At 46.5% G+C, this 11,502-nt stretch overlaps 1 protein-coding gene across 3 annotated transcripts in view; it reads right to left on the bottom strand.

Moving 5' to 3' along the window:
* Positions 1-9,520: 9,520 nt before the first annotated feature.
* The window catches only part of ARHGEF5 (Rho guanine nucleotide exchange factor 5), a 47,926-nt gene continuing 45,944 nt past the window's right edge, over positions 9,521-11,502 (bottom strand). For all 3 annotated transcript variants that reach the window (XM_065570684.1, XM_008165430.4, XM_065570692.1), the window contains one exon: positions 9,521-11,191. In XM_065570684.1, coding sequence (XP_065426756.1) covers positions 11,037-11,191 — 155 coding nt within the window. In that variant the 3' untranslated portion in view covers positions 9,521-11,036. The remainder of the gene's footprint in view (positions 11,192-11,502) is intronic.

Genomic DNA, 11,502 nt, shown 5'->3' with positions numbered 1-11,502 from the left:
TCTGGTTTGTCTTCTACCTCCTAGTTTCGCTTTCCAGTTTGAGCACTGATTTTGTATTTGGTAGAAGCTTGCTTGTATTTACAAACATCACAGGGGCAAGATAGTCTGCTAGGGTGAAGTTTCCCTGTATTAGTTAGTCTATAGCATCTAGCTTGTTATGTGTTTTTCTTTTTTTTGGTGTTCAGTTTGAGAACTTTTTGTTTCTTTTGGCATCTGTCTTTTTAGGGTTTGATATGTTGCTCTAGACCAGGGGTTCTCAAACTGAGGGTTAGGACCCCTCATGGGGTCATGAGGTTATTACATGGGAAGTCGCGAGCTGTCAGCCTCCACCCCAAACCCTGATTTGCCTCTTGCATTTATAATGATGTTAAATATATTAATAAAAAGTGTTTTAATTTATAAGGGGGGTTGCACTCAGAGGCTTGCTGTGTGAGAGGGGTCACCAGTACAATAGTTTGAGAACCACTGCTCTAGACGCTATTCTTTTTTGAATATGGTGGTTTGTTTGCATCATTGGTTTTGATGTTAAAAAGGCGTAATTAAATTTGGCCCCAAATTAAAGGGCCAGTCAAAATGGTTGTATTTTTAAAACAAACATTCCCAAGCCTAAATGTTTAAAATCCAAACATTACAGCACTTGAGCCTGAAAGTGACACTCGATACAAACCGAAATTAAATGGATTTCCCTCCCAGTCATCATATCTTGCAAGGCAAAAAGTAAGCAAGAAGGTATGATAAGTAAATTGGCTTGTTGATAATGCAGTATAGGAGTGGGATGGGGTAGGGGTTCAATTCATTGTTTCCCTGCACCTTGTGTATTTGCTTATATGACTGCAAAGTGGGTGTATAATACTACTATTCTGATTTGGTGGTATTTGAACCCACTTCACACCTGTGTAAATGCCTATGCAAAATGCTGGGCAACAGTGAATTGGGTACTGAGTGTGTATATCTGGCTTCTGTCTGGTCTTAGTGCTCTGTGGAAGGAGTGCACAGTAGTTTGCTTTGACTGAGACAGCACCAGACGCTGAGACTTCTCTATGTCTCTGTTCTCTCTTGAACTTTTACAAGCAAGATTGTAACCATTCAGTAATGTGGCTGGTTCTAAACATGCTTGGTGTCTGCATACATGGTCAACAGGGCTGTCCTTACCCATACACAAACTACGCAGCTGTGTAGGGCACCAGGAAATTTGGGGCGAAATTTCCTGGTGCCCTACACAGCTAGGGTTACCATACGTCCGGATTTTCCCGGACATGTCCGGCTTTTGGGGGCTCAAATCCCCGTCCGGGGGGAAATCCCCAAAAGCCGGGCATGTCCGGGAAAATCAGGAGGCTCGGCCGGGGCCTCTTTGTGCAGGGCCGGGGTCGCGGGGCCGGGGGCATGGTGCCGGGGCGGGAGCCGGGCCGGGCGCGCGGTGCCGGGGCGGGAGCCGGGCCGGGCCAGGGTCGCGGTGCCGGGGCGGGAGCCGGGCCGGGCCAGGGTCGCAGTGCCGGGCCGGGGAGCCGGGCCGGGCCCGCGGGGCTGGGAGCCGGGCCCGCGGGGCTGGGAGCCGGGCCCGGGGAGCCGGGCCAGGCTCGGGGAGCCGGGCCGGGCCCGCGGGGCTGGGAGCCGGGGGTGGTCGGCCGGGGCCGCACCTCCTCCCCCCCACACCCCCCCCTTACCTGCTTCAGGCTTCCCGCGAATTAAATGTTCGCGGGAAGCAGGGGAGGGGGCGGAGACTTGGGGAGGGGGCGGAGTTGGGGCGGGGGCAGGGCCCCCGGGAGTGTCCTCCATTAGGAGGCACAAAATATGGTAACCCTATACACAGCTGCATGCTGCTCCAGCTGCCAGCCAATCCCCCAGCCAGCTAAGCCTGCCAGGAAAGCTGCCCCTGCCCCCTCCCATGCCCACTCTGCCCCTTCCCCGTAGCCCCCGCCCCTGCTCTGCCCCCACCCTGCCTCTTCCCACCCCTGCTCCGCCCCAGCCCCACCCCCACTCTACCCCTTCCCCTGATCTACGTCCCAGGGGACTGCAGCAGGGGTCGGGCTTGCCCTGCACTCACCGAGCAGCGGAAAGTGGAGCGACCTGGCCCCAGTCTGCTCCGTGCCGCTGGTGAGTGCTGGGGGGTGGTACCCCCCTGCCCCCCCAAGGCTGGGAGTCAGGGGAGCTGAGTGGAGCGGGCTGGGTCACTCCACTTCCCACTGCCCCGTGAGTGTGGGGTTTGGCCCGCCCTGCAATCACTGGGCAGTAGGAAGTGGAGCGACCCAGCCCCAACCTGCTCCGCTCTGCCAGCTTGTTCTGGGGGGTGGTTTTCCCCCAAGCCTTTTCCTGCCCCCCTCAGACCTTGGGTGCAGCCTCCCTCACACTGTGGAGGCCTGGGTCCAGCCCCTCCCCCCACAGGGGGAGTCTGTGTAGGGCACCACAATGTCTAGGGATGGTCCTGATGGTCAATACCTGTTTAGTAAGCATGGTGCCTCTAGTGCTCTTGCTACTAAGATGGATCATCTTTCTTATAACCAGTCTTCCTATAAGTGGCTCTGCACTTAATTTTTTTGCAGTGTGGACAAGAGCACTCCCACTGTGCCTGGATTACTGGTTAGTACAGTCCACCTCTCCCGCAGCAATCGCAGAGTGCATTGTCCTAACGTGTTCTTTCTGTTTCTGGGTTTTCTATGGCATGTATCCCTGTAGTATTTAATGCCTTGATGCAGCAAGTACTCAGTTGTGAGTAGTCCCATTGTGTTAAATTAATGTAGGATTGAGAGCACAATTAGGCAGCATGGTAAAGAGGTGGGTGTTCAAACATGGTTTAACCACAGCTGAGACAAGTTGGCTGGAGTGTGGACACAGCTCAAATGGCATCTGTTGTAACTGAATCAGCTGAGCATTGCAAACAAAATCCATTTTGACTGTTAGTATGAACAGGGCCTAGTAGAGGAGAATCCTCCTTGCTTTGCTCTGTGGCTGTTTTTGGGAATGTTCCTGTGTGTGAGTAGTGCTGTATTTATTTGTTGACCTGTAGGTGGTGGTGGTTTGTTCCTTTTACTGTATAAGGAACATTACTTTTTGTATTTTATTTTTGGATGGCAGTTTGACCTTTTCAGGATCTCTTTAAAACTTCTCATGTTTTTATTCTAAAGAGAATATTTATAACACTTCTGTAGAAACTGATATTTTTTCCTGTGTAGGTCAGCAACTTCTCTATTCAAGTGAATTGACCTGCATTGCTGCTGCCCATCCCACACAAAATGAAATAGCTGCAATCTGAAGCAGTGTCACCTATATTTCTGTGTGATATCTGTGAGAAACTAAACATGTAAAAAGTTCAGTTACTTCAGCTGCTGCTTCTCCTTTTTGCCTGCTGTGTGATTGCTCCTAGAGCCCTGGACATTCCCCAGTGTCTTTATTCAGTCAAGTTTAGCGGAATTTATCACGTCCCTTGCATAATAGATCTACCATAAGGGCATTTTTTGTTATTCCCTTTTTTCCTCCCATTTTCCCCTTATTTTCTTTCCATTACTCCTAGTTACAGTCCTTTATATCACCCTAAATGTTTTCTCTTCCTCCATGATGTTGATATCCTTCAAATACTTGCGCTTGGCTATGATATCTTCACTGTCATCTAGGGTTGCCAGGTGTCCAGTTTTCGACTGGAATGCCTGGTCAAAAAAGGACCCTGGTGGCTCCAGTCGGCACTGCCGACTGCACCGTTAAAAGTCCAGTCGGTGGTGCAGTGGGGGTCCGGGGCTAAGGCAAGCTCCCTGCCTGCCCTAGCTCCGTGTGGCTCCCGAAGTGGCTGCCAGGTCCCTGCAGCCTCTAGATGCATGGGCATCTAGGGAGGCGCCATGCACTGCTCCTGCCCTGAGGGCCAGCTCTACAGCTCCCATTGGCTGGGAACCATGACCAATGAGAGCTGAGGGGCAGCGTCTGAAGGCACAAGGGCAGCGGGCAGAGCCGCCCTGGCTGCCCATGCACCTGGGGGCTGCAGGGACCTGGTGGCCACTTCCTGAGAGCCAGGGCAAGCACTGCCTGGACCCTGCACCCCAAACCTCTTCCCCAGCCCAGAGTCCCCTCCTGCATCCAAACTCCCTCCCAGAGCCCACACCCTCCCAACACCCTGCCCCAGCCCTGAGCCCACTCCTGCACCCCAAACCCTCATCCCTGGCCCCAGCCCAGAGCCCGCACCCCCAGCCGGAGCCCTCACTACCACCCCCGCACCCTAATCCCCTGCCCCAGCCCAGTGAAAATGAATGAGGATGGGGGAGAGCGAGGGACGGAGGGAGGGGGGAGATGGAGTGAGCAGAGGTGGGGGCTTGGAGAAGGGGCAGGTCCTCGGGGAATAGGGCAGGGCAGGGCTGTTTGGTTTTGTCCGATTAGAAAGTTGGCAACCCTACTGTCATCTTTTAGCAAAAACACAGACTTTAGGCCCAGTCTTGCAATGTGCTCCACATGGGCGCAGAGGCCTGTCTGCATAGAGCTCATGGCAGGATAAGGGCCTTAATTTTTCATCTCGTCTCATAGAGTGACTCTCCCTAGGCCTTTGCTCATTTGCATTGATTATCTTTAAATCAATGCAAATGATTGATCAACCTCATCAAAAAACTTGCACAGATACAGACAGACTTCGTCTTCCTCTCCAAGTGTGAACAGATGGACATCATATCAAATGGACTGAAGGTAAAAAATCCATTGCAATCGACATACTACACTTACTATGGTGAGAGATTATGCCACACACTCTCAAAGAAACTGAGGAACCACCTGATCAGCATCCTGTACAGCAAACAGGAGAAGATCGAGAATGAGCTCTCAAAACTGGAGACTCTCATACAAAACCAACCTTCCACACAAACTTCCACGTGGCTGGACTTTACGAAAAGGAGACAAGCCATTTACAATGCACACTTTACTTTTCTATAGAGGAAAAAGAACAGTAAACTATCTAAACTCCTACATGCCACAAGGGGCTACAACAGTGGTACCCTTAACTCACCCAACAATATTGTTAATCTATCCAACCACACACTTATCCTGGCAGAAAAGTCTGTCCTATCTCAGGGACTCTCTTTCTGCCCTACCACCCTCACAAACATGATACAGTTCTGCGGTGATCTGGAAGACCTACTTTCGCCGCCTCCGACTCAAGGAATGTTTTCAACACACCACTGAACAGTTCACTGACCCCACAGGAACCATCCTACCAACACTACAAGAAGAAGAATTCTGCGTGGACTCCTCCTGGTGGTCGAAATGACAGACTGGACTTCTACACAGAGTGCTTCCACAGACGTGCACAGGCTGAAATTGTGAACAAACAGCATCGCTTGCCCCATAACCTCAGCCATGCAGAATGCAATGCCATCCACAGCCTCAGAAACAACTCTGACATTATAATTAAAGGGGCTGACAAAGGAGGTGCTGTAGTCATCATGAACAGGTCAGAATATGAACAGGACGCTGCCAGGCAACTCTCCAACACCACATTCTACAGGCCACTATCCTCCGATTCCACTGAGGAGTACCAAAAGAAACTACACCATCTGCTCAAGAAACTCCCTGCTATAGCACAGGAACAAATCTACTCAGACATACCCCTAGAGCCCCGACCAGGGGTATTCTATCTGCTACTCAAGATCCATAAACCTGGAAACCCTGGACACCCCATCATCTCAGGCATTAGCACTCTTACAGCAGGATTATCTGGCTATTTGGACTCTCTCCTCAGACCCTACGCTACCAGCACTCCCAGCTATATTCGAGACACCATGGACTTCCTGAGGAAACTACAATGCATTGGTGATCTTCCTGAAAACACCATCCTGACCACCAGGATGTAGAAGCTCTTTACACCAATATTCCACATGAGGATGGACTACAAGCTGTCAGGAACAATATCCCTGATGAGGCCACAGCATACCTGGTGGCTGAACTTTGTGACTTTGTCCTCATCCACAACCATTTCAGATTTGGGGACAACTTCAAGTCAGCGGCACTGCTATGGGTACCCGCATGGCCCCACAGTATGCCAACATTTTTATGGCTGACTTAGAACAACGCTTCCTCAGCTCTCGTCCCCTAGTGCCCCTCCTCTACTTGCACTACATTGATGACATCTTCATCATATGGACCCACAGGAAGGAGGCCCTTGAAGAATTCCACCTGGATTTCAACAATTTCCACCCCACCATCAACCTCAGCCTGGACCAGTCCGCACAAGAGATCCACTTCCTGGACACTACAGTGCAAATAAGTGATGGTCACATAAACACCACCCTATAATGGAAACCTTCTGACCGTTATACTTACCTACATGCCTTCAGCTTTCATCCAGACCACATCACACGCTCCATTGTCTACAGCCAAGCCCTAAGATATAATCGAATTTGCTCTAATCCCTCAGACAGAGACAAACATCTACAAGATCTTCATCAAGCATTCTTAAAACTACAATACCCACCTCGGGAAGTGAGGAAACAGATTGACAGAGCAAGACGGGTACCCAGAAGTCACCTTCTACAGGACCAGCCCAACAAGGAAAATAACAGAACACCACTGGCCATCACGTACAGCCCCCAGCTAAAACCTCTCCAGCACATCATCAACTATCTACAACCTATCCTGGAAAATGATCTCACTCTCACAGACCTTGGGAGGCAGGCCAGTTCTCACTTACAGACAGCCCCCCAACCTGAAGCAAATACTCAACAGCAGCTACACACCACACCACAGAAACACTAACCCATGAACCAATCCCTGTAACAAACTTCATTGCCTACTCTGTCCCCATATCTACTCTAGCGACACCATCAGAGGACCCAACCACATCAGCCACACCATCAGCGGCTCATTCACCTGCACATCTACTAATGTGATATATGCCATCATGTGCCAGCAATGCCCCTCTGCCATGTACATTGGCCAAACTGGACAGTCTTTACATAAAAGAATAAATGGACACAAATCAGACATCAGGAATGGTAACATACAAAAGCCGGTAGGAGAGCACTTCAATCTCCCTGGACATTCTATCATTCTATAACAGATTTAAAAGTAGCCATACTTCAACAAAAAAACCCTTCAAAAACAGACTTCAAAGAGAAAGAGCTACAATTCATTTGCAAATTTAACACCATTAATTTGGGCTTGAATAGGGACTGGGAGTGGCTGGCTCACTACAAAAGCAATTTTCCTTCTCTTTTGATATTGACACCTCCTCATCAATTATTGGGAGTGGATCACATCCACCCTGATTGGGTTGGCCCTGTTAGCAGTGGTTCTCCACTTGTAAGGTAATTCCCTTTTCTTCGTGTGTCAGTATATTTATGCCTACATCTGTACTTTTCACTCCATGCATCTGAAGAAGTGGGGTTTTTTACCCACAAAAGCTTATGCCCAAATAAATCTGTTAGTCTTTAAGGTGCCACCAGACTCCTCGTTATTTTTTTGAATTCCACTACTACCTGTGTTCTGTTTCTCTAGTACTGAGACAACCACACCTGGAATACTGTATTCAGTTGTGTGTAACTAGACTCTTTTAATGTATGTGGCAGTAGGTGGAATGGTTTATTGCATTGGCTGGGATGTTTAATTGAATTGGTTGTTTCTTTATATATGGATTGAGGTGGTGGAGATAAAAGGAGAGCCCTGAAAAAGTGGCCTCTGTTTCAATTTATAGAAATGCCAACTTGTCCTCAGCATGGTGGCGAAAGGTCTGTGATACCCTTATACTCTACTGGGGAAGTCTAGATCCTTACCCACCCTAGGGACCCTGAGGGATCAGTAAGGAGTTACATGATGAGAGGGTGATGTAGGCTCATTGGTGATTGGGGTCTCTGATTCCTATTGATGAACATGGAAAGGCAGGGTAGGCTGAGGCTTTCTCATAGATCCAGTTTGCCCATATGTCTCACTAGTATCGTTTGAGATCATTCCTCAGTATGATAGGGAACTGGCTGGCCGTGACCTTGCCCTTTCTGTTCATGTTGTTCAATGCAAACTTGGTGATGAATCAAATGATCACTATCCATCATTTGCTTGTGGATGAGGCCCTGACTGCTTCTATAACTAAGACTGGGCTGAATGATACAGCAAGCTTTGTGTTAGCACCTCTATAGATATTTTTTTTTTTTTTTTTTTTTGTGCATGCGCTGAGAGATGGTTAGGAAAGAAGCTGTAATAGTCTGCAACTGATTTTAGATGTACAAAACCAATTGGTGTAGAAATTGAACAATAAACACAAGTGCCCAATCTCTCCTAATACGAGAACAAGGGAATATTCAACCAATTTGAAGGGCAGTAAATTTAATATAGATAAAAGGAAACACTCTTTAATCCAGTGCATAGTAAGCCTACAGAACTCAATGCTACAATGGAATTGAAACTGAGTTTAGCAGGCTACCAAAAAAAAAAAAAATACATCCAGGATTGGGATTTATATAGTTAATGAAAACATCAGAGTTTCAATTATGAAATTTTTTTAAACTTTATTTTTTTAGAAGGGGTAAGCCTCATGCTTAGAGGTTTATGCCAGTCTTTACCTGCTAGAGGTAACAAATGAACTGTCCTATGGACAGATTTGTTTCAAAGTTTCTTGTTGCAGGGTTTCTTGTATCTTTCTCTGAAATATCTGGTACTAATCACTGTCAGACAGGGTACTGCACTAGATGGATCATGGGTCTGATCTCACATGACAATTCCTATGTTCCTACAACCTTCCCCCCCCCCCTCAGAAACAGACTTGATAACTTTGCATTCCTGGGACAAGTTTAAAGTTGAAATAGCTGCATGACTGAATCTCAGACTGACTTGAGAGTTTTCATGCAGGCTTATTCTCTTGAGTAACTTCACTCCGTAAAGGTGACTCAGGAACTCATGACAACCATGAGTTTGTCCCAGATGCATACATGGTACAAATGAAATCATGGCATGTAGTTTGGAATCTTGTGTTTGGACTATGATAGAAGTTTAGGTGGGTGGCTGAGGATTACCTTTGTTAGTCTGTCATTACCTTTGGTTTGAAGTTAGGACTCACCTTTACCCCCTTTCCAAGCACTGATTTCAGCTGTTAAAAGTGGACCTAGGATCAGTTTTAGTTCTCTCTAAGGAGGCACTGTACAGTCTGTGGACCAGTCTTTTGAATGGCTAGCAGGACATCATAACCATCTTGTCCTTCAGTATCAGTATGGTGTATACTAAATGTCCTCTCTCAATAGATCATCCTCCCAGGTCACCTTGGTATACTGGTGACAGATGATGCATGTGGTATGGAGGTTAGAGGGGCAGTCATTTCATTCTAACTACACCATGTAATGTTCTATGCCATGGCTGCTGTAGAAGTGAAGAAAGATGTCAATGCAGAGAAAAAAAGCGAAGTCTTACCCAGCTGAAATGATGTGGGAGGGTCGTCGTATATGAAAAATTAGTTTTGGGGGGTGAGGGGAGTGTTCAAATGTTGGCAACTGTTACAGGCACAGAGCTTATGTTCCTATAAAAAGATAAGCTAAGCTAACTGCAACGGAACAGGTAAACCTATATATCCTAACTGGAGAAGTGCATAAGTTTATTAGGTTAAAAAAAATGTAAATCCAGTTCAAATGACTGGCATAAATAGGCTGGAACAAACTATGCCAGGGAAATCAAAAGGATATTACAAAGATCCAGAGATACAAAGGTCAATAATTCTTCAAATACGTTAGAAGCAAGAAGGTTACATGTGTTGCTTTCGTACTTTGCTGTGTTTAAATTCTCAACCTTGATGTTGTCTTAGCATAATTACAGGCAAAAATCCTCCTTTGTTTAATACAGAAGAAAAAATATTTTACAGTTTGAAGCAGTGTTCTCCAGTGGATAGATTCTGCACATAAGCTGCACTTAAAACCTGATGACTGCACAGAAATGGAACCTTAACAAACTGCAGTTACATGTTTTGCTTAAAAATATCTATAGTTTATAGATTTCCTTATGTTTTATAATTGTGCAAAATGTTGCGTGTTGCATCACATCTGCTATAATAGATTAAGCATACGCAGTGCAGTTCCACTTTCCTGCCATTCAAGAACAACTAAATTTAAATACAGAGCATATGCCAACATGTAAAACATAACCTTGGTCAAGAGTTTCAAAAGTGACTAGTGATTATGGGACACTGTTTTCCAAAGGCAGGTGACCAGAACTTCCTGAAACTCAGGCTCCTTCAAAGTATCTCAGGTTGAGCGCCCAAAAATCACTAATCGTTTTTGAAAATTTTTCCAAAAGAAGGTCTGGAAAAACATTTTAGAGGGAAAAATTTCTTTCCCCATGCTTACCTAACTCTAATGGATTTTTCTCATACTATCTAAACCTTATCTTTTGCTGAGACTCTGGGTTAAACTGAGCTGGTATAAAAGTGTGGAACGCCTTTGAAGTTACTGGAATTGTACCCACTTACATCAACAGAAAATTTGGTCCATTATATATTATCTTAAATGAAAATATTTGGGAAATTAAAACCACTTAAAGAACCCTAAGAAGAGGTTGAAATGAAAAGCTCTTCTCAACCTTAACTACAGTGTGCTTTACATGACTATAGTGCCTTTCTTCTCAGGAACTCAAAGCGCTTTACAAATATGAATGAATTTAGCCTCACAACATCCCGTGAGGTAGGTAAGTATTATCCCCGTTTTACAGATGGGGAAACTGAGGCAGAGTTCGGAAGTGACTTGCCCAGGGTCACACATCTTGTCAGTGGCAAAATCAGGCACAGATTTCCAAGAGTCCTGAGTCCCAGTCCTCTGCTCTCTTATATTCCCTCCCTACTACTACAAAGCAAGCAATATATGCAGCTTCTTTTCCTTCCTTGGTCTCACCATGACTACAGAGGCGGTAGAAGTGAATTTATTTACTCCTGGCTGAATTCCTGCTTTCTTTAGTAGAAGCACTTTGTCTGACAGTATTAAGTGCTCATTTTTTATTTCTGCAGAGTTGTTTCTTCCAGAATGTGGTAGAGAGAGGATTTCTTAAGTCAGGTTTCTCCATACCAGAGAGACTGTACAGTTTGCAACAGGAAGTGGAGAATCCTATTTCTTGCAGAAGACCTGCTGTTTGGCATTCTTCACACGCTGTTCCTCCTTCAGGTTCATCTGGCGTGCGTGTTTGCTGGAGATTATTTCCACATGCTCTGAGGGAAACCAGCCTCTCTCTCCATCTGAGAGTTTCACTCCTTCCATCCAGCCTGCAGGGGTAGAGGCAGACACAGAGAACATGGGACAAACTGGCTGAGATTTCCCTTTTCCCACCCCCAAAAAGCCCCATCCTAACTGAGCAAGCTAGAACAAGACATAAGCCAAAAAGAGATCCCCTTGCAACCTTCAAGCCACATGGTCTATTTGTTTAATGGTCTAATTGAGACCCCGGATAATAGGCAGGCAAGATATGTTCTGAGAAGAAAGCTTCCCTCTCCATCCCTTATATAGCCTAATGGCCCTGTCATCAAAGAGATGACTCAGTTTTCACCCCCCTTCTCCAAGAAGATCACCGCTTGTT

Source organism: Chrysemys picta, chromosome 1, assembly GCF_011386835.1.
Source record: "Chrysemys picta bellii isolate R12L10 chromosome 1, ASM1138683v2, whole genome shotgun sequence".
NCBI lineage: Eukaryota > Metazoa > Chordata > Testudines > Emydidae > Chrysemys > Chrysemys picta.
The sequence above is the reverse complement of the archived record's forward strand: the minus strand, read 5'-3'. Positions and strand labels throughout refer to the sequence as shown.